The following is a 22740-nucleotide window of genomic DNA, read 5'->3' as shown; positions in this document are numbered from 1 at the left end:
AGTACAGTTTTGGTTTCTTTAAGAAGGGTTGTAAATGCATTGCAAACATTTCAGGGAAGATTTACCAGACTAATAATATGGGAAGATGTATCATCTTATGAGGAAAGGCTGGACTGGATGGGCTTGCATCTACTGCAGTCTAGAAGAGTAAGAGGCAGATTGATTGAAAAACATAAGATCCTGGGGGGAGTCTTAACTGAGTTGACATAGAAATGATGTTTATCCATTTGGGCAATTCTAGAACTAGGAGTAACTATTTAAAATAAGGTGTCACTTATGTAAGACAGATAGGAAAAATTTATTTTTGCAGATCGCTGAGTGGATTTGGAACTCTTTCTCAAAAGGTGGTGAAAGCAGTGTCTTTGAATGTTGTTAAGGTAGAGGTAATTAGATTCCTGATAAACAAGTGGGTAGATGGAGATGTGGAGTAATCGGATCAACCTGCTCCCATTTAAATTATGGAGCAAGCTTGTGGAATAGCAAGACGATTCCTGCTCCTAATTCCTACGTTTGTTCCCTTTGCCAGGTATTTGAGGCGGCCCTTGCTTGGGTACGATTTGATCGGGAGAGCCGTGAGGAGTATTTGCCTCAGCTGCTAACTAGAGTGCGCCTGCCTCTCTGTCGACCACAATTCCTAACAGACAGGGTTCAGCAGGATGATTTAGTTCGCTGCTGCCATAAGTGCAGGTAAGATGGTGGGACATCATGGTAATTCCCCCACAATGTTCCTCAACAGGAAACAAGGTTCAGCTTGACTGGGCAACTCTGTATCATCACGTTGAAACTGACTTAGTTTCTGCCAACAGGTGCTGCCTGACCTGCTGAATATTTCTAGCATTTTTGTCTTTTTATCTCTGGATTGTGAGGAAGCGTGGATAGTTAAAGCAGAAGAGCAGTGGAAGAGAGTATGAAAATTCTGGTGAAGGGAAAGCATCCCTGGACCAGATGTGGTGGAAGAAAGCAGGTAGCTCCAAGGGTGAGGCAGCCCTGATGGCCATGTCAGTATGGGGTTCTTAAGCTAAGTCGCAGCCTGCATCTCCTCCATTTTCAGTGGTTCTTGTGCAGGTAACCTCCAATAATAGCACTTAGTCTTGAGTTAAAAAGGTAAAAACCTGAGCATAAAATTCCGACTGATGTCTTAGTAGAACAATAGTGGAGAGCTTCACTGGCTGAATTACTGTCTTCCAGATGAAATATTAAACCAAGTTAGAGGTCTTTTTCCCTTTTTTTTTAAACCAGATATTAATGCCTAGATCTCCAGATTATTTGGTTATTATTTCATCATGTGTGGACACTTGCTATGCCCTAATTGGCTGACACGTTTTGTCCTTTGAGGTTGCATAATTTGCTATCTATATTTGGGAAATCCCGAATTGTGAATGATTCTGTAATGCTTTTAGTCAATTGTCTGTTCAGGTCTCGGACAGGTGGGACATGAATTTGGACCTTCTGGCCCAGAGGTCAGCTCCTTACTACTGTACTACCACAACAAATTTAAAAATCCAGTACTTTGAGCTGTAGTGAAGCTCATGGACTTGATTAATTTGAGCAAACAATGTTCTGATCTGGATGCACTACCATTTCAACAGTTTCTTGAAAGGTTCTGTGTAATTGCAAGTTTATCTTTCTTTTATGATCTTGTTTATTTGGTGAGTGGGGACTGTTTGATACAGTGAATTTGAATAGTGAATGAGGAAGAGCCTACCTTTGCTTATTTATTGATGATGTGTAAGTTGACCTTCATGGGCAAGGAAAGGAAGTAATGGAGGAACAGGCAGAGTTCCTGCTCCAGACTACCATCTATTCATATCTGCTGGAAAGTGCTTTGTTAAGGCCCACATCGGTCTCATCTGTGATTCTGACCTTCCTGGCAGTGGTCATTAGATGGTAGCACTTGTAGTTCTTTATGATCTGGCATGACCGCTTAGGTGTGTCTCTGTCATGAGTTTGAGTTAATCAAGATCAAAGAAGATTCTGGAAGCAGGAGAGTTGCTTATGTGTGTTTGTTTTTCAGGGACCTTGTTGATGAGGCAAAGGACTATCACCTCATGCCCGAGCGCCGTCCTCATCTGCCGTCCTTCAAGACCCGGCCACGATGCTGCACCTCCATTGCTGGCTTGATCTACGCAGTGGGAGGCCTCAATTCTGCCGGTGTGTTAACTCACTGTTCCAATGATCTGGATTAGGGAAATTAAGGGAAATTTTATGACCACATTTTAATGTTTTTGTACTTGTCTGAAAATAGGAGAGGATTATTGCATTCAAAAAGCAATTTCCATCAAGTGAAAAAGGCCTGCATTGAGTTGCAGATGAACCTCCTGCAGAAAATAAGCCTTTCTCTCAATGCATTATCGAATGGAGGCAACTTTCACCAAATGGCTCTTCAAGAAACTTTGCCAATCCCTCTCCTTCACTTCAGCTTCCCAACAAATTGTGTGGTTTACCTGATTGATTTCATTGCTCCACAAAACTTGAACATGTACACCTGTGTGTTGTTCAAAACCAAATAGCATACAAAGCATAATCTCATTATGTGTGTATAGCATTAGCATTACATTAGGGGTTAAGTGGGTGAAAAGTATGTAAGGAAAGAGACAGTGAAACTTTGAAGAGAAAATTACTATCCAGATTCGAATTGTTGGTCTCAGATATTTGTTGCTTCTTATTTTCCTTCCTTGTTCCAGAAATATTAGCCTTGCACTCCCACGCACCTCTATCCCCTGGGTTGGGATATTGCTTTATGTAACCAGTCAGCTTAGTGGTCAATCCAAGCTTTAGCTGTAGCTGATTCCAGTCAAGGAACCAATTTTCTTCAGTGCCCTGCATGTGTGGTTTGGAAAATCACTCTCTGCTCCTGTATGTGTTTTCTAGCAAGGGCTTCTGAGTGAGAGACAGATGTGGCAAGGCTGTGATGTGCTTTATAATGCATTACCCTGAGATATCTACTGCAGAGACTCTTTTAATGAAGAATGAGCAAGATAATAGTAGAGGCACTGCTCATATTCCAGAATCTGACCAAGGGCTCTGCCCCTTTCCCTTCAAGGGAAAGAGTGAATTAGGAAAGATTTTTTAAAACAACAAAAAAAATTAGATGATTTAACCAAAGGTTGATTGGCATTAGTGGGTCACTTGTGACAATGCTGCTCCTTTAACAAGGTTATATTGTCCATGGGTCTTTTCAGAGAGGTCATCAAAGACACGGACTTCAAAAGTCTTAAGTTGATGGATCTTATGGCCAGTTTGATTATAGCTAACAGACACTGCCTCAGGCAAAAAGTTTCAAACTTTTTTTAAAAAGTTTTTAATATTGAAAGAGGAGTGGCCAGTTCTCCCAGCTCAGTTTTTCTCTGGTTTGGTTTGGTTTTTAGCAGTAGTTGTAAAAGCTGCTGGACCCAAAGAAGCAGGTCTATATGGATCTCTCTTTGACTCCTCTCCTGTAAGACCCTGTATTTGATTTTTACCTTTTGTGTGAAGAGGTGTTTGTGAGATTTGTCGCATGTATTTGGAACAGCACCATTAGGTTGGTATAATCTGTTTGGTTTTCGGATAGGTTGTTATTCTATTCTCTTTTGTTTGTGTTTCACTTGGTAATCTTGTAAATGAATTCTGTTTTGTTTAAAACAAAGTGGTTTGACCAGCTGCGTCACTCCTGGGATAGCTGTATTACACCTGCTTTAAACAACTAGCAAAGTTACGGTCTGGGCTACTTTCTTGAAATGTTTTGAGGGGGTCAGGCCTGGTCCATAACACGTTAAAAGGGAAATGTGTTTTGCATCTCAGTGTATTGTCATTGGATTCAGTGGAGTCCACAAAACACCTTCACAGTTATCTTATCTATAAAAGGAAAGCTGTCAACTTGGACCAAACCTAAACAGTAATTTCCTTTTGCGGTGGATGTATTACTTAATATTTTTATCCCTGACCCCATTCATGCTTGTGACTGGATGTTTACTAGATGTTATAAATTCTGTAGAGCTGTTACTGAATATTAAGACATTGATGGATAGTTAAGACAGTGATTCACTCTCTAACATTTATAAAGCTGTTACTGGTCTGTACTACAAATGCTGCCTGTCTCCCATTCTAACTGCCCTTCCTGCCATGTTTGCCTTTATAGGTGACTCTCTGAATGTGGCAGAGGTGTTTGATCCCATTGCCAATCGATGGGAGCGGTGTCAGGAGATGACAACCTCTCGGAGTCGTGTGGGTGTGGCCATGGTCAATGGGCTGTTGTATGCAATAGGCGGGTTTGATGGGCAATCGAGGTTAAACACAGTGGAAGTTTATAACCCAGAGACAGACAAGTGGACCAAAGTGGCCAGCATGAACAGTAAGCGCAGGTAGGACTGTTTGCGCAATGCCAAACCTGCATTTGCCATCCCCTTTCTTTCACATTGTATTCTATCTCCTCACTCGACCATCTCTGTGTCTTCCCATCTGCGACCCAGTGCTTAACAAATTTGGTAATACACAACTTGAACGTGGCTGCACATATACATGTTTTGTCAAAGCTTTTCATTTTGCACTCATCAGGATAATTTGCAAGAATACTAATTCCAGGGCAAAGCTGGTGCTGCTTGGTTGGCATTTGGATTCTGGTAGAAGAATTGCCAAGGAAAAAATGCCCATTAATAGAGACATACAGCATGGCAACTGACCCTTCAGTTTAATTCATCCATGCTGACCAGATATCCAAAATTAATCTAGCCCCATTTGCCAGCATTTGGTCCATATCCCTCAACTCTTCCTGTTCATGTACCCTTCTAAATGTTGTAATTTTACCAACCTCCACCACTCTTTGTCACCTCGTTCCATACACACACCACTCTCTGTATGAAAAAGTTGCCCCTAAAGTCTCTCTTATATCTTTCCCTCTCACCTTAAACCTATGCCTTCTAGTTTTGGATGCCTCTCCCTCGGGGAAAAAGACCTTGGCTGCTCACGCTATCCATAGCTCAAGCCCTCCAATTCTGGCAGCATTCTTCGATATCTTTTCTGAACACTTCCATGTTCAACATCTTCCTGATACTAGGGAGACTAAAATTGAATGCCATATTCTAAAAGTGACCTAATAAATGTCCTGTACAGTAGCAATATGACATTCCAGCTCCTATACTCAATGCACTGTCTAATGAAGGCAAGCATGCCAAAAGCTCCCTTCTCTCCCTGTCTACCTGCGACTCCACTTTCGAGGAACTGTACATGTGCGTCCCCAGGTTTCTTTTTTTTTTTGGCAACTACCATTAAACATAAGTCTTTACCAATTTCAGACTGTAACTCACTCCCCAGTATGTGTTATGTTAATATAAAAGCCCTGAGACCCTCGCTTAGTTTACATTCTGTAACTCACTCCCCATTATGTTATATCATATATATAAACTTGCTGAGAACAATTAAATTCCAGTCTCTAACTGAGTATAAAGCAAATGTTGAACTGGGACCAGAACCAGAGAAAGCTGCAGTTTAATTTCTGCTACATTCTGTTCTCTAAAGAAATTGGTTTTATGGAATGCAGTGGTTCAATACTGCAGCTCACTACCATCTCCTCATGGCTGATAGGAATCAATACTGGCCCAGACAGTGATGCTCACATCCTGTGAATGAATGAGAAAAAAAACCCTTTGCCTTCTCAATGCTTGCTGCTCTTGTAGACTAACCCAATGTGACTCATATGCCAGGACACCCAGCTCCCCCTGTACCTCCAGACGTCTGCAACATCTCCCCAGTTAAACTGAAGTCTCTTTATTGATTCTTCCTGACAAACATCACATTCTCCACTTTATACTGTACTGGGCTAAATTTGACCCTCTCATTTACCAGCTCTATATTGCTGAATTTGAATACCCTTGCACCTTCATTGCAATTTATCTTCCAAAGTATTCTCACCAATAACCAGTTCAATTTTTAAATCAAAGACTGACCTGATTTGATGCCTGTTGAAATCTAAATATCCTTCTGTTGCTCTCTGTCCCTTGATCGGTGTGTGTCTGCCTGTTTCTCTCTCCTGTCCCAGAATATCTCTTCAACACCCCCCCCCCCCCCCACCCCACAACCAAAACGCTGATGTTGATCAATAGCTAACTACCAGGTTTTATTTAAATTTTAACCAGTAAGGTTTTCTGTCTTTTTTGAGCAATGCAGAGCTCAACTAATGATTCGCAATTTGAGAAGGTGCATTTTCTGTGAAGTTAAAGCATTAAATACTTATTGTCTCTGGAACAACATGACATATATAAAAGTTGAATCTGATTAGAATATCCATATTTTTACTGAATAAAATTGCTTTGTTGCTTTATTTTAGTGGTTTGCTAGTGTTGCCATTATTATTGTTGATTTGGTATGACAGTAAAGCTGTAAACTAGATGTCCTCAGTAGATTATTGAGTGACAGTATTGTCAGAATATGCAGTATTGAACCACTAGGATTAGGAGGGTCCCAAGCCAGTGCTGGTGTTAACCAGAATAGTGGTTAAGTCTGGTCACTTAAGCAAAATTTAAGAAGGCACCCAGAGCCCTGTGCGTCAGAGAGGGTGGCAATATCGAAGAAACCTCTCTCGTTACAGCTGTAATCCTTTTCATCAATTTGATTGTTTTTTTACTACACGTAGCGGGTATCAATGAAACTATAACTGGAGTACTGTGTCCCGTGAAAGGACATGCTTGTCCTAGTGGGAATGCAACAAAGTATCATTCGACTGGATCTTGGGATACGGGTATAGTTGCATGGGCTGCAAATATATATCCCGGAGTTCACAAAAGTAAGGAATAATCTAATTGAACCATGTTAAACGTCTAGGGAGCTTGATGAAGTAAAACTTAAAGATGCTTCCTGAGCTGTGGAATCTGAATAAAGGATTGGCCATTTAGGGCTAATATGAACAGAAATTTCTTCACTCAGAGTTGTGAATCTTTGGAATTCTCTACCCCAGTGTGCTTTAGATACAGAACATTGAGTATATTCAAGGCACAGATCTGTAGATTTTTAAATAATGAAGGATATGGGGAAAGTGGAGTTGTGATTTAATGAATGGAGGAGCAGATTTGGAGAGCCAAATATCTAGTATTGCTTCTATTTTATTTCTTGAAATGGATCCATATTGTGTTACTTTGTATGTGCCAAAGAACACTCAGAGAATCTACAAGAAGGAGTAGAAGATTTAACATTGTTTCATTACCTTTATAATGTGCCAGTGGACTGCATAGTTCACTGTTGTAAGATGTCCATATAGAAATGTAAAAATGTTATGCATGCATGGCTATATGCAGAAATCAATTTAGTGAATTGTGAGAAAGGATTATAGAGACTTGGGATTTTAAGCTTGAATGTAGGTGGCTGATGGGTGATCTTATAAAGGAATAGAAAATGATAATGGAAAGGTAAATCTGGAACCTTAATTTAACTGTGACAAGCAAAAGAGTACAGCTTCAAACCAGTGAAGAATAAATTTAGGATTGATGTCAAGAAATTCTTGAATCAGTGATCCAGCAGGTGGGATGGACTCCCTATAAAACACTGGAGGTCTGACCTTGGTACAATTTAACAAATAGCTAAATTTGTACCCTGGGTGGATGTATCATTCAAGTTCATCCATACAATGGAAAATCTGTTTTTCCTTACATGTGAATGGACACTGACTGTTTACTGGAGGGAGTTCTACAACCAGCAACTCAAATTGTCTCTATTTGTTTCAGTGCAATGGGAACAGCTGTCATGGATGGACACATCTATGTTTGTGGTGGATATGATGGAATCTCCTCCCTCAACTCTGTGGAATGTTACAGTCCAGAAGCTGACAAGTAAGTATTGTTAATACTATTTTATTATTTTTATAACCATATGTCAATTATGATGAAATGTTGGCGATGCATGAGCACTTTGCCTAATTTTTTTATGGAAGAATATGATGGTAGTAAAGAATTGGAAGTGTGGATTAATGAATCAATAGTTAAGGATGGAATGTTGAGAATGCTGGACCTCCATAATGGAAAAGGCTGCATCAGAACATTAAGAGAATCTACAAGAAATAGTAGAGGGTCTAACATTTCATCTTGATAATATACCAGTGGACCGCAGAGTCCACTATTATAACACATCCATGTAGATTAGATTCCCTACAGTGTGGAAACAGGCCCTTCAGCCCAACCAGTCCACACTGACCCTCCGAAGAGAAACCCACCCAGACCCATTTCCCTCTGACTAATGCACCTAACACTTTGGGCAATTTAGCATAGTCAATTCACCTGACCTGATCATCTTTGGACTGTGGGAGGAAACCGGAGCACCCAGAGGAAACCTACGCAGACATGGGGAGAATGTGTAAACTCCACACAGACAGTAGCCCTAGGCTGGAATCGAACCTGGGACCCTGGTACTGTGAAGCAGCAATGCTAACCACTGAGCCACCGTGCCACCCTAATACAAAAAGGTTCTGCATTCTGGTCAACCTGTCTTTGTAAATGTCTAGAAATCATTAATTTACAATGAAATAAATAAATGCTAATCCAGAATGCAATGAGTTAATTAAAGACATGATGTGGATTTTTTAAAAAGCAAGTAGTATATGATAAATTTAATGGCGTTGAGGCAGAAATGCTCAATGTATTTAAAAGTTGCTTGTACATCAACTTGAAGAACTCTAATGCTGGTACAAAACTGATCAAGAGCAAGAAATGAAATTAAATCAGATCACTCATAGCTCAAACATATTGGGCAGAATGGTTCCCTGTGCTGTTGATTTTCAATGTTATTGCAACAGCAAATGCCTTTCAAAAATATTCCCTTCATTGAAAACAGTTTGGGAAATGCTATGCTCTTGGAAAACTATACAAGGGAAGCTTTTTAAAAAAAGAATTACAGTTGTGATCACCTTCCCTCTGGCTCCCCAAAAACCTGCATTGGGAACTTTTATAATTCAAAAAATATGAACATACAAACAAGCATATAAATGTTTGAATTAGGAGCTTACGTAGGTCATTTGGCCCCTTTTTAGCCTGCCATTCAATGGGATCATGGCTGATCTAATTGTGGCCTGAATTCCACATTCCCACCTACCCCCAATAAATATCCACCCCCTTAGTCAGTCCTTGTCAGTGAATAATCTGTTCTCTACTGCCTTAAAAATATTCAAAGATTCTACCTTTACTGTTCTCTGGGGAAGAGACTCTCTCAAGATTAAAAAAAAAACATAGTTCCTCCTTATCTCCGCATCAAATGGGGACCTTTTAAGAATGGAATAAATGGTAGTAGAATCTTTCATTTGACTGGTCAATGTAGGAAAATTGAGGTGATTAATTTTAGAAGGAAGAAGCCAAAATGTGCACTAAATGGGAAAACAGAGGAATTGGATGTTCAGGGACACAAATCTTTTAAAAGTGAGGGAACTTTAATAAACCTGACATCATATTTTTATAAAGAGTGCATAGAATATAGGAGGAAAAAGGAAACACAAATTATTATTTGGATCTCATTAACTTACTCTTAAAGTAAGACCACGGAAAGCCTGCAGAAATGAGTTACTTTAACATATTTCATGATCTCCCAAAATGTGATACTTCACAATCAAGAATTATTTTTAAAATGTAGTCACTATTCAAATAGAATGAAATGAGGTGGTCAAATTGTGTGAGAATCCTACAAGCCATAAGATAATGAATATATAATTTTGTTTCCGGCTTAAATATTGGCTAGACCATGAAGGAGAAGTCCCCTTCTCTTTGTATGATGCTGTGGGGGTGTCTTTGTACTTAGCTGAGAGAGAATGCAAATCTTAGCTGAACGTCACACCTGAAAGACAGTGCAGCACTTTCTCAATACTGCACTGGGTGTGTTAGCCTAGATTTTGTGTTCAAACCTCAAGTGTCCTGCCTTCTGACTCAAGATAAGAATGATGCAAACTGAGCACAGCTGTTGTCAGAAGAGATTCACTTAAATTATATCAACAGGGGTGTAGATTTAATTTGCAAAATCCCAAAGCAATCGTCTGAAAAGATTGTTAAATATTGAGTGCAACTAAAACTTTAACCAAGACATCAGTTTTAAAAACACTATAAGTTTTGGTAAGCTGAGGAAGATTAAATAATTCAATTAATTTAACTGATTTAAAAGTAACAGCAACAATGAGAAGTTCAAGGAAATGATTTTGCTAACCCATTTCTTTGCCCTGATTCCCAACAGATGGGTGTCTGTGACTCCAATGAGTGCCTGCCGCAGTGCTGCAGGGGTCACCGTGTTTGAAGGGAGGATCTATGTCTCTGGAGGGCATGATGGGCTGCAAATATTTAATACGGTACGTTCTGGGATTCATTTCAAAAAAAGTTCAAGCTTGGAATAAAGGGAACAGAGTCGTGCGTGAACAACGCAGTTCTAAATCCATGTGATAGCATTTCGTAAGAAGACAGCAAGCAGCTAGAGCACAACTATGGCATATTAAATAATTTCCTCACCTCTTTTTCATGATGCTCACTTTTGCTATCAAGTTTTTAAAATTCACTCATTTGAATATGGGCAGCATTAAGCAGTGCATGCTTGGCAATAACCTGTTTGTTGACACTCCGTTTGGATTTCACCTGTGCCACTCACCTGCCTGAATTTCAGCCTTGGTTCAAAAATGTACAAAAGAGCTGAATTCTAGAGCTGAAGTGAAAGGACTAACCTTGATGATGTGTTGCCAACCAAATGGTGATCTGTCCTAGATGGTGACAAGCTCTAATGTTATTGGAACTTCACCACCTCAAGTAAATGAGGAGAATTCATCACACTCCTGATTGGGCCTTCTGGATCAGCGATAGGATGTGTGGAGTCGAGAGGTGACTGCTGGCCTCCAAGTCTCTGACCTGTTCTTTTAGCCACAGTATTTGCATGGCTAGTCCAAGTTCAGTTACTAGTAAATGGGTAACCCCCATGATGTTGATGGTGGTAGACTCAGTAATAGTAATGCTATTGAATGTTAAGAGCAATGATAAAATTCTCTTTTGTTGGAGAGGGTCATAGCCAGGTTTTTGTGTCGCAGATGTTAAATGTCACTTCTCAGCCCAAACGTGGATATTGTCCAGGTCTTGCTGGATTTGGACGTGGGCTGCTTCAGTATCTGAGGAGTTACGAATGATGTTGAAAATTATGCAATCATCAGCAAACGATCCCAACTTCTAACCTTCTGATGAAGAGAGAGTCATTAACAAAGTCATGGTTGGGCCGAGGATACTCCTCTGAGAAACTCCTGCAGAGATGTCCTGAAGCTGAGATGACTGACCTTCTACAACCACAATCCTTTTTTTGTCTTGTATGACTTTAACCAGCAGAAAGTTGACCTCTGTTTCTCATTGTCTCTGGCTTTTTTAATGCTTCTTTGCTGCACTTCGTCAAATGCCAGCTTGATGTCATTAGCTGTCACTTTCTCTTCACCTCTAGAATTTAGCTTTTTTGTACATTTTTGAGCCAAGGCTATATTGAGATCAGAAGCTGATTGGCCCAGGTGGAATTGAAACTGGGCATCCAAAGAGCGGTTTATTGCTTAGCAAGTGCCGCTTGATACCACTATTGATGATAGCTTCCATCACCTTTACTGATAATTGAGAGTAGACTAGTGGGATAGTAATTGACTAAGATTTGTCCTATATTTTGTGTACAGGGCATACCAAAACAATTTTCCATATTGTTGGGTAGATGCTGTGCTGGAATTACTTAGTTCGGGGCGTGGCAAAATCGTGAGGTCAAGACTTCTGTTGGAATGTTGTCAGAGTCCATAGCCTTTGTCATATCCAGTGTCTCCAACCATTTCTTGATACCTCCTGGAGTGAATCTAACTGAAGACACTAATCTATGATCCCATTGACTTCTGCAGGAAGCCAAGATGGATCATCCGCTCGGCACTTCTGGCTGACAATTGTTGTGAATGTTTCACCTTTTATCTTTTGTACTGTTGTGCTGGACTCTTCCATTATTGAAGATGGGGATATTTGTGGAACTTTCTGTTCCAGTGAGTTGTTTAATTGTCCACCTGTATTCTCATCTGGATTTGACAGAATTACAGAGTTGAGATCTGATTTGTCAGTTGTGGAATCACTTCGCCCTGACTATCACTTAACTGCACATGCTCCTTGGTATGTAAGTAGTTACGATCTAGCCAAAGTAGAATGAGAACAGTTACTTCTGTGTAAATCTACAGTTGAACACTTAGAGTTATAGATTTGTAGAGTCATACAGCATGTTGCCAAGGGTAGTGAGGGATATTCAGGATGGGATTGGTGAGAGTGAAAGCCAAGTATGTTCCCTTTAGGGTGAAATGTAGGAGCAACAAGCCCAGAGATCTCTGGCTGCCCAGGTATATTCAGACTTGGTAAGAAGGAAAGAGAGGTTTTTAACACTTACAAAGGGAGCTAATCAAAAGTAGCCCTAGGACAATATAGAAAGTGCAGAGGAGAATTAGAGAAAGCAATTAGAAATGCAAAGAGGGGTCATGACAAAACACTGACAGGCAAGATTAGGGAGAAATCCAAGATATTCTAAGGGGAAGAGAATAACCAGAGAGAGTCAGGACCGTTAGGAGCCAAGGATTCAATCTGTACTTGGAGCCAGAGAACATTGGTAGGATGTTAAATGAGTATTTCACTTCTGTCTTTGGAGAAGGAAGATGTAGATACAGAATTTGAGGATGGGGACTGTGGTTCAAGGTCAATCTTGAAATAGGAAGTGAAGAGGTATAGGAAGTTTGGTGAATTGAAAAGTGGAAAAGTCCCTGGGTCTTGATGAGTTGCATCCCAGACTGCTGCAGGAGATGAGGGTGAAAATTACAGGGGTTATGACTCAAGTCTTTAATTCCTTTCTGGCCACGGGAGTTGCCAAAGGATTGATTAAATCATAGGTAAAGTGTATGGAAGGTAGTATATTGGCATGGATAGAGAATTGGCTCATTGACAGGAAACAGTCAGTGGGGTTAAGGAGTTCTCTTTTTAGGTGGGCAACCTGTGATTAGTAGGGTTTCATAGGGGTCAGTGCTGGAACCACAACTGTTTACAAAATATATTAATAACTTGGAGGAAGGAAACAAATGTACTGTAGCTACATTTGCAAATGACATCAAAACAGATGGAAAGACAGGTCGTCTGAGAGATAGAGATAGATTAAGAAGCTGGCAAAAAGTTGGTAAATGGAGTATAACGTTGACAAATGCAAACTTATTTATTTTGATAGGGAAACAAAAGAACAGATTATTTAAATGGAGAAAAGCTGCAGAAAGCTGCAACATAAAGAGACTTGGGGGGTGTATGTGCGTGAAATACAGACAGCTAGCACACAGGTGCAGCAGGTAATCTGGAAGACTAATGGAATATTGGCCCTTATTTCAATCGAGTTGAAGTAAAAGAATAAGGGGTGTCTTACTGCAACTGTGTAAGGTGCTGGTGAGACCGCATCTAGACTACTATGAGCAGTTTTGGGTCCCTTATTTAAGAACAGATATCATATCGTTAGAGGCAGTTCAGGGAAGGTTGTGAAGGGGTGAACAAATGCTAAACAGATTTGGACTGTACTCACTGCAGTTTAGAAGAATGAGAGGTGATCTCGTTGAAACATGTAGGATTCTTAAGGGGTAAATGCTGACAGGATGTTTCCACTCATGCAAGTGTCTAGGACCAGAGGGCACAGTCACAGATCAAGGGGCACCAATTTAAGACCGAGTTGAGGAGGAATTTCTCCTCTCAGAAGTTTGAGTGTCTTTGGAACTCCTTGTTACAGAGCTATGGGGGAAGAGCCCTGGTGTTTATTTAAGACTGAGATAGATTGTTGATCAGTAGGTGAGTAGAGTGTTACGGGGAAAGCACACTAAAGTGGATGTGAAGAATGTCAGATCAGCCATGATCCTATTGAATGATGGAGCAGACTCGAGGGCCGAATGGCCTACTGCTGTTACTATTTCTTATGGTCTTAGACTGGACAACAGCTAATGCAACAATTAGGGTTTTGGAGATAAACCAGCAAGTTAAAGATCAGTGAGTGACATCCTGAGAAGAGGTCACGCCTAACAAATTTGATTGAATTTTTGAGGTATGCAGATGAGGGTAGTGCAGTTGATGTAGTTTGTGGACTTCAGCAAAGTCTTTGACAAGGTCCAATGTGGGAAACTGATAAGCTAACTTGGCAAGTTGTACAAGCTTGGATTGTTTCCTTTTAGAGCAGAGAAGGCAGGGAGGGACCTCATAAGATGTATAAGATTATGAAGTTCTGTTTTGTAGCTTCACCAGGTTGACATCTCTGTTTTAGATAGGACTAATGCCACTCCTGGCATGCCCTCCTGCACTCCTCTTCAAACCAAGGTTGATCCCTGGCCTGTTGGTAAGGGTGGAATGGAGTGTACAATGTAGCAAGTCACTGAAGATTTTCTGGTGTTAACTTGTAAACTCTCAATCTTCAAAAACTATAAAGATCAGGATAAGCTGATGCATGAAAGTAGCATCAGTTCCAAGGTGCACACCACCTGATTTGAACAAGTATCACTGTTCTTTCATAGCTACTGGAGTAAAATCCTTGACTCATTTTTAAAAAAAAACCACAACTACCACCTTTTTGTGGGAAACTAGGGATAAGCAATGACTGTTAGTCTTATCATCAGCTTGGATATACCAGAAATGAATGTAAAAATCATAGTTTGACAAACGTGAGATTCTCCACACCAGGGACTCTTTGTGCAGGCAAAGAATTAAACCGTTTACCGATGATCTGGGTAATGAGTTGAGTTCAAGTTCAATCTAGATGAGCACAGTAACATGGACCAAATGACATGTACTTGTTTTAATTTTGTTCTTAAATTCACTTTTTTTTTGGAAACAGGTTGAATGTTATAATCATCACACCACTACCTGGTACCCCGTGCCGAGTATGCTGAATAAACGCTGTCGGCATGGGGCTGCATCACTAGGCAGCCAGATGTACGTCTGCGGTGGTTACGATGGCTCGGGTTTCTTGAGTATTGTGGAAGTTTACAATTCTTCTTCGGACCAGTGGTATCCACTTGTTCCTATGAATACTCGTCGCAGCCGGGTGTCTCTCGTGTCAAGCTGTGGCCGCCTCTATGCCATCGGTGGCTATGATGGACAGTACAACTTGAACTCAATGGAGATGTATGACGTTGATACAAATCGCTGGACGTTTATGGCCCCCATGGTGTGTCATGAAGGTGGGGTTGGTGTAGGGTGCATTCCCCTCCTCAGTGTGTAAGACAGTCATCGTTCCCCTCGTCGGGGAAGTCGAGCATTTAGTAGAGATATGGAAACAATGGTATATTTATGGGAGCCCAGTTTTCAGTGTCTGTTGATCATTGTCTGTGGCCAAAGATGACACAGTGACAATTACGTCTTTCCAACAGAGACTGGTAACTTATCAGTACTCTGTCACTATCAGTAGAATCTGTGGTATTTTTAAAGGCAGCCCTTTAATTAAAATTATAAGTACTTTATATATTACACTTTCATAAATAACCAGGTGTTTTTAATAGTTTGTGTCCATGATTAACCAAATTCACATCAGCATATCAGTAAAAGCCAGTGTCTGACTGAGTGTTACCATGAGTTAGGGACTTCCCTTTCACCATTGGGATGTAGATTTTAATGTGTGAAATAGAAAGCTGAGATACTGACAGTCCTGTTGTACATTGTTTTGCATCTGATCTATGCACCTTGTTCTTGAGTACTTGCTGCTGGAACTAGATGTCTGCAATAGGAGTGTTCCTGGAATTAACAACCCCTCATCTGGCTGTAAAGACCAGGTCGAGCATTCGCTTCATGGCCTACTTGGTGGCCTGTCTACCATTCCTGCAAGGCTGATCAGTCAATGTGTATATTTATCTTCTTATTGGTCTAAGTAATGTGTTGAATAGTACTTTGTCTTGGGATAGTTGAGTGAGTGTATGAATATGAAAAGTTCTAATGGTTTTACATTTCCAGGACGGTATAATCGTTCTTTGTATACTATGATAGTGCAGTTTGCTGCTGTTTCCAACCCAGGTAAAACCACTCCTTCTGGTTATTTTCCTCCTGGTCCTGCTCCTTATTCTACATTCTCTCCTTCCAAGTGCTGTTTGTCCTTAGGAGCTTATAGACATAAATATAATATCGTGATTTTTTTTTTAAAGTTTACGGTAATCAAAAGGTAGGGAGACTACCTGCTGGTGATGTGAGTCTTTACTTATCAGTACTTTGTTTATCAAGAGTAATGGATATCTGGGAGAGAATTACAGAATGCAATTAGTGGTTATGCCACAACTGGGGGAATGTGTAAAGTCTGCCTGCTGCACCATGGAGAACACCAAACTGTACAATTTTGTTCTTCCAAGCAATTGAAGACAGCATTGATCTGAACAGTGAAATGTTGGTTGATGTGGGTTTGCCTTTGGGAGTGTGACAGAAGGAAAGTATTGCACAATATTAAATGTGATTTAAAATGACATTTTATTCTCAATATTATGTTGGTAGCTACTGTATGTTAATAAACTATAAATGTCATTTACTGGGTAGACATTTAGCTGGGGACGGTGTTGGGGTTTGCACAGTTTGCATATAGAATAAAAGACACCTAGGAGTCAGTTGGAGAATAGAATCTCACCGTGAATTTTTTTTATGTAAGTAGAGTAATAAAGATCCAAGATGGAAATACAAGCTAGAATCGAAAAGATGATTTGGGGTGTGTTAAGATTGAACACGTAATTAGATTCCAGTGTAGCATAGCAGACACCTGACATTGATTCGTTGACTGGAATGTAAGGCAAGAGGATTCTCTGTTTATATAGTCCATAGAATATAATGGGTACCCAGAGAAATGAACCAGAAGGTGCACATGTTTTACGTAGCATCACAGACTGAGAGCTGCAAATGAAGTTGTGTTGAAATTGCTTTTGTGTGCTATTCTCCTTGCTTTACAGTTGGTTCTCTGTGTAGTACAGTTCTCTAATTAGAAACTGTAATCTACTATTACCAACAAGTAACCATTAATTATGTATGTAGGAATTAAATCTCACCTGATTATTTGATGTGGAAGCATATTCTGTTCTCCTGCTCCTTGACATTTTACAGCAGAAATCAATGGATAGCCATCTCCCTATTATAATAGTACTGAGGTAACTGCAGGCTCCTACTGCTGGCACAACTGAGAAACCTGAGTGCTCGTGTTTTAATGACTCATTAAGGAGGGCTAGAAATATAATTAATTTACACTACATGGGTCATGTGTTCCAGGTTATGATGCTTGAATGAGTTAACTGAGCCATATTTAAATAAACTTACAGCCAAATACTGCATTGTTGAATAATATCACTTATTTCAAAATCTTGCTCCAATGAAGCATGCCATTTGCCCCAGTATGGATTTTTCTGCTCTTGACCCACTGCCCTGCTCTTTTACTAGATCCATGTATATTTTTTTCTCCAATTTATAAACTTAATTCCCAAATAAAACAAAAATTAGAAACAAATTATTTATTTAGTCAATATGACTTCAATGGCACAGGCTCGCTCATTCACTTTACTGGTCAGTTAAAAAATCTGAAACTGTTTCACTGTCCCAAAAAACAAAGTGGGGTAAAACGTCTGCCAAAGTCACAGCAATGTGGAATAAACGGGGAAGTAAAGCATTTGCTGTCTGCTGAATTATTCCTGGAACCAATTACCAAGCCAAGAGATCATATATCAAATCCACTGATTGAATGGTGCTCATTTTCTGCACAAATTGATTTCTGATGTGAAGCCAGAATGTTGTCTCCAAATCTGTCTGAGAATCCCAGCTGCACTTGTTTAATCAGCTAAAACATATGCTTATCACAGACTTGGGGAATCTATATATGTGTTCTTCAGTTTAAACCCTGTGAGCCAGTTTCTTGAGTACTTTGTCTCTTAATATAAGTAAAGAAGAGGCAGTGTCCCAAAGTAATTTCCACTAAGCCCCAGTTATGAGATTGATTTCTGTTTGGCTCCATTGGGATTGGTGAAGAATCAGTGCATCCAAGTCCTTTTAAGTTTGTCCTGCCCTCCTCAAATGTCCTGAATTTTGAATTTGAGCTCTACAGCTTTGGACATTGTTTCTATTCATGGTACTACATAAATGCAACTTGTTATAGGCAATGGTTATTGCCATGAGATGATTTATGCTGGCTAGGTCTTTGACATTAACTTAAAACTGTTAGGCTGACTCTCTCTCCACAGAAGAATCATTATTCTAATAGGGGAAGGAAAGGAGGAGAATTGAGCCCCTAGATATCTATCCTTTTTACAATATCAAATGTGAAACCTAGATTCCTAACTTGGCAAGAATAAGACACAGGAGTTGGCCATTCAACCCCTTGTGTAGATTACTATCAGAAAACAGGTAATCATGAAAATCTACTTCTATCCATCCATCTGTTTCACAAAGGTTACTGTATCAGTGGTACATATTCTATGTGCTGTCTCTGAAGTGTACACAATATTTTATTACCAGGTTACTTTGGAACACTTGAATGTTTTTTAATGTAAAGTTGTATTAAATTATGTACATTCCTACAGAACCGATTCAGAGTTTGCATTTCATTTATAAATATGTGGAAGTTATCAATACGTGGAAGTTACCAAGACTGTGAAGCCAACCAGTTAATTGGACTTTCTTGTTGATTAAGTTAAAAGTTGAATATTCTCCCATTGTATACAACTTACAAAATACCTGCAGAGGTCTACATGTGACTGCTTGCCTCTTACAGTGCTCATGTATACCTTTGGTATCAAAAATAGCAGAACAAAGTTCCTAATTTTCAGTGGTTTTATGACACTCTAACTCACAACCTTTGGAGTAACTTACTTTGAAGGTTGTGTTTGAGCTTCAAAAACACAAAGTACTCTGTTGATGTTATCATGTTAACGACTTTGCCTTTTATGCCATTTGCTGGTTAGGTGGGTCATGTTGCAACTTTAGTTGCTGACTCTGCAATGTAGCTGCGAGGCTACAAGATATGCCTAACATTACTGCCTGATAGTCAGCTGTATATCAATTTCTGCACACAGATTGCATCACGCATGTGCAGTGCCATGAATTTCATTTAAAAAATTACACCTAAGAAGGAGCCTATTTGGCCAATGTCTGTGTTGTCTGCAAATAATATATCCAGGGTATACCCAATAATTTTCTTTTAAAGGTGAAGAGGGTATCTGCTCTACTGTCCTTTCAAGTAGTGAATTCCAAACTTCCACCACCGTTTGGGTGAAAAAGGTGCTCAGTGCTCCTGTAATCCTTCTTTGTATCCCTGATTATTTGTTAAGGAAAATACTATCCACACTTTCTAGGCCTCTCTTGCCATAGGTATATCTCCTCTAATTCCTCTGTTCAAAAAACATGTTTTATTTTCAGACTTCCAAACTCCACAATCTTTCCTTATAGTTAAAATTCTCCATTCCTGGCAGCACTCTTCTGTACAGTTTGTATTCTTCCAGTATTGCAGTGACCAACTGTATACAGTATACTTGCTGTGACTTAAGTAATGCTTTATACAATTCTGTGGCTAACTATTCAAGGAAAATGTGTGCTTGCTTTAATTTACCTACTTATTGCAACCTGCTACCTTCAGGAATCTGTAGCTGCACACTCCAATATCTCTTCCTGTTTTTTAGTATCCTAGCATTTTATTATGTATTTATTTTATGATTATCATATGCAAATTTTAAAATTGTGCTCAGTAATGAGTTTAAATCATTGTCTGAAAGTAAGGAATTTATGACGGTTTTGCAGTGTCTCACTGGAAACAGCCCTCCAGTTTTGTTTGTTTTTCAAAAAAATGTTACTGATTAAGAATACATCTCTTGTCCAAAGCTACAAAGATCCGTTTCATTCAACACGGATGTGGGACTCTTTGGTGTTTCACTACACTTATTACAGTTTATAATATTTATTCTTGTTTGCCATGGTTTCCATTCCGTATTTTGTGTCTGCCTGTCTCTGTCTGCCTGTCGGTGACTTGGCTGAGCGGTCTAAGGCACTGGATTCAAGTTCTGATCACGATTAGAAGCATGGGTTCAAATCCCACTACTGCCTATGATGTAGTTGTGTTTGCAGGTCATTTCTCAAAAACTTTGGTTTGGGGCAGCATGGTGGCTCAGTGGTCAGCACTGTTGCCTCACAGTGCCAAGGACTCTGGTTCAATTCCAACCTTGGACAACTGCCTGTGTGGAGTTTGCATGTTCTGTGTCTGCGTGGGTTTCCTCCCACAGTCCAAAGGTGTGCGGGCTGTGGATTAGCCGTGGGGAATGCAGGGTTACAGGGGAGTGAGCTGATCTTTGAGGACTCAATGGGCCAAATGGCCTGCTTTCACACTGTAGGGATTCTATTGATCTTTATTGGAAGTTGACCCAATATTTACTGCATCCCTCAGTACATAATCCTTCCAATCAGAGTTACTATTTGCTTCTTGCCACTGAGCTAGTTTTGGATCCAAGATGCTCTTCCTTCTCTCTCCAGAACTCTCGGAGACATGCTGCTTGTGATTTGTTCTTATAATTCACCAATAGATCTACACAACAACATTAACTGACTTGTACAGTGGGCCTCTATCAGTTTTCTATCATATTTATTTTAGTTATTTACCAGAGATGACAACATTGAAGCCAACGTTTTGAAGCTTCAAGAAATTCTTCCAAAGACAGGACCAACATATATGTTGTGTAAAATGTGAACCACTAGTATTGGTCTAGATGGTCTCCATTTGAACAGTGACAAAAACCATATCACTGGTAGTCTAAATTGAAGCAGTGTTAAATGTTATTTAATGAAGTAGTTCTACACTATTTGTACAATTATAACATTTTAAAAATTAAAGTTATTATCTTTGGCATTTGTCATAAGTTCATTGAATCCCTCTTGAATCATGTTGATTATGGCACTATAATAACACCATAAGGATTTCACTCTGGATCATTTTAGGTGTTTTAATTTTAGCATCATTCCTCCTCTGTATATCATTTCCCGGTCCATTTGACTTGAATATTCTGTATTTTTTTAGCATTTAATTGCTAGGTATGCCAAATTTTCATTGGTTTCACCCTTATGTCATTGAGGCATAATGTTGGCTTTTGTTTTGGACACTGTTGAACCACAGGAAATTCAGAACCCTGATTCTTTGCAAGACTAGATATTTTTGTTGTATAAAGCAGCTGCAACTAGTGATTGCTATTGTCATTTTAGAGCATTCCGATGAATTTCAAGGATTGATTCTGTCGTAATCTTTTCAAGATCAGGCTAGTGGAGAGACATTCTAGTACATTTCTTCGTGGGCATTTTCAGCCATTTTGTTCTTTCATTATTGTACAAGATTTCAACTAACATTAAACAATAAAACATGTTGCAGTGTATTTTTTGAAGAATTAACAAACGTTATTTATTTCGATTTGCATCTAGCTTTGTAATTCATTCTTTTTGCAGGAGTACCACCTTGTTATCTTATTAGATCTTGATGAGTTTCTGACCACCCATCCACATCATCTCTATGTCCAATGTATACATTTTGTAACATTACTCTGGTTCTGCCTCATCTATTGCAACATCTATTCATGGCTTAATTAATTCTGGATTTGACTGTTCCAACATAACCCTGACTGTTCTCCACATGTAACCCTCTGTATACTCGAGACAACTACTGAATGTGTCCTTAGTGGCACTCTGATTTCAGTCACTCATAATGCAGGTTAGCAACCATGGGAATAACTTCCTGTCAAGGAGTTCTGTTGTAAATATACTGGCTTTGTACATCCTTCCATGATCCAAACCTCTCTTTGAAACCTCTTCTACCCCTACAACCCTTAAATACCTGTGTACATTTAATTCTGACTTTGTGAACTCATTCATTTTAATCATTTAACCTTTGGTAGAGCTGCCTATATTCTGGAATTCCCTCCCTGCATCTTTCTCTTTATCTCCTTTCTTTGAGAAAGCTCCTAAAAAAAGTCTCTCTTTGATCAAAGTTTTGGCCACCTTTGTATGGTAAAGTTGAAGCATTCATAACAATTTCATTTAGGCAGGCTGAGCGGATGATCCACCTCAAGAGGTGACCAGCATCACAGACGTCAGTCTTCAGCCAGTTTTATTTGCTCCATGTAATATCGAGAAATAATTAGAGGCACTGATTCTGGAAAAACTACAGTCCCTAACAATACTTCAGCAATAAAACTGAAGACTTGTGCTCCAAGACTTGCTGCACCATTCGCCAAGCTGTTCTTGATTGGCATCTACCTGACAATGTGAAAATCCCCCAAGTATGTCCTGTACACAAGCAGGGCAAATCCAAGCTGGCCAATTACTGCCCCATTAGTCTACTCTTAATCATCAGTAAAAGTTTGGAAGGTATCAGCAACAGTGTTGTCAAGCAGCACCTGTTCAGTAATAGCCTCAGTGACACCCACGGTAGTGTCCATCTTCAGCTCCTTCATCAATGACCTTCCCTCTGGCATGAGGTCAGGAGTGGGTATATTTGCCAATGATTGTGGAATGCTCAGCACTATTCATGACGACTCAGATACTGAAGCTGTTCATGTCTCAATGTACAAAGATCTGGTGTGAAAAGTGGCAAGTAATATTTGTGTGAGATAAGTGTAAGCCAATGACCATCTCCAATAAGAGGCAATCTAACCATCACTCCTTGACATTCAGTGGCGATATCATCACTCAATCCCTCACTATCAGCATCTGGGGTTACCATTGACAGAAACTCAACAGGACTCGCCACATAAATACAGTGGCTACA

General features: G+C 39.7%; 1 protein-coding gene across 4 annotated transcripts in view; it reads left to right on the top strand.

Moving 5' to 3' along the window:
• The window catches only part of klhl18 (kelch-like family member 18), a 41221-nt gene that overhangs the window by 6272 nt on the left and 12209 nt on the right, over positions 1–22740 (top strand). For 2 of the 4 annotated variants that reach the window (XM_087986582.1, XM_087986583.1), the window contains exons 5-9: positions 527–687; positions 2015–2151; positions 4118–4340; positions 7692–7796; positions 10174–10285. In XM_087986582.1, coding sequence (XP_087842708.1) covers positions 527–687; positions 2015–2151; positions 4118–4340; positions 7692–7796; positions 10174–10285 — 738 coding nt within the window. The other 2 variants (XM_043687980.2, XM_087986580.1) reach the window with 2 other exon arrangements.

Source organism: Chiloscyllium plagiosum, unplaced genomic scaffold, assembly GCF_037043375.1.
Source record: "Chiloscyllium plagiosum isolate Xiang-an unplaced genomic scaffold, Cpla_swu_hap1 HiC_scaffold_4, whole genome shotgun sequence".
NCBI lineage: Eukaryota > Metazoa > Chordata > Chondrichthyes > Orectolobiformes > Hemiscylliidae > Chiloscyllium > Chiloscyllium plagiosum.
This window is presented reverse-complemented; position numbering and strand designations above follow the sequence as displayed.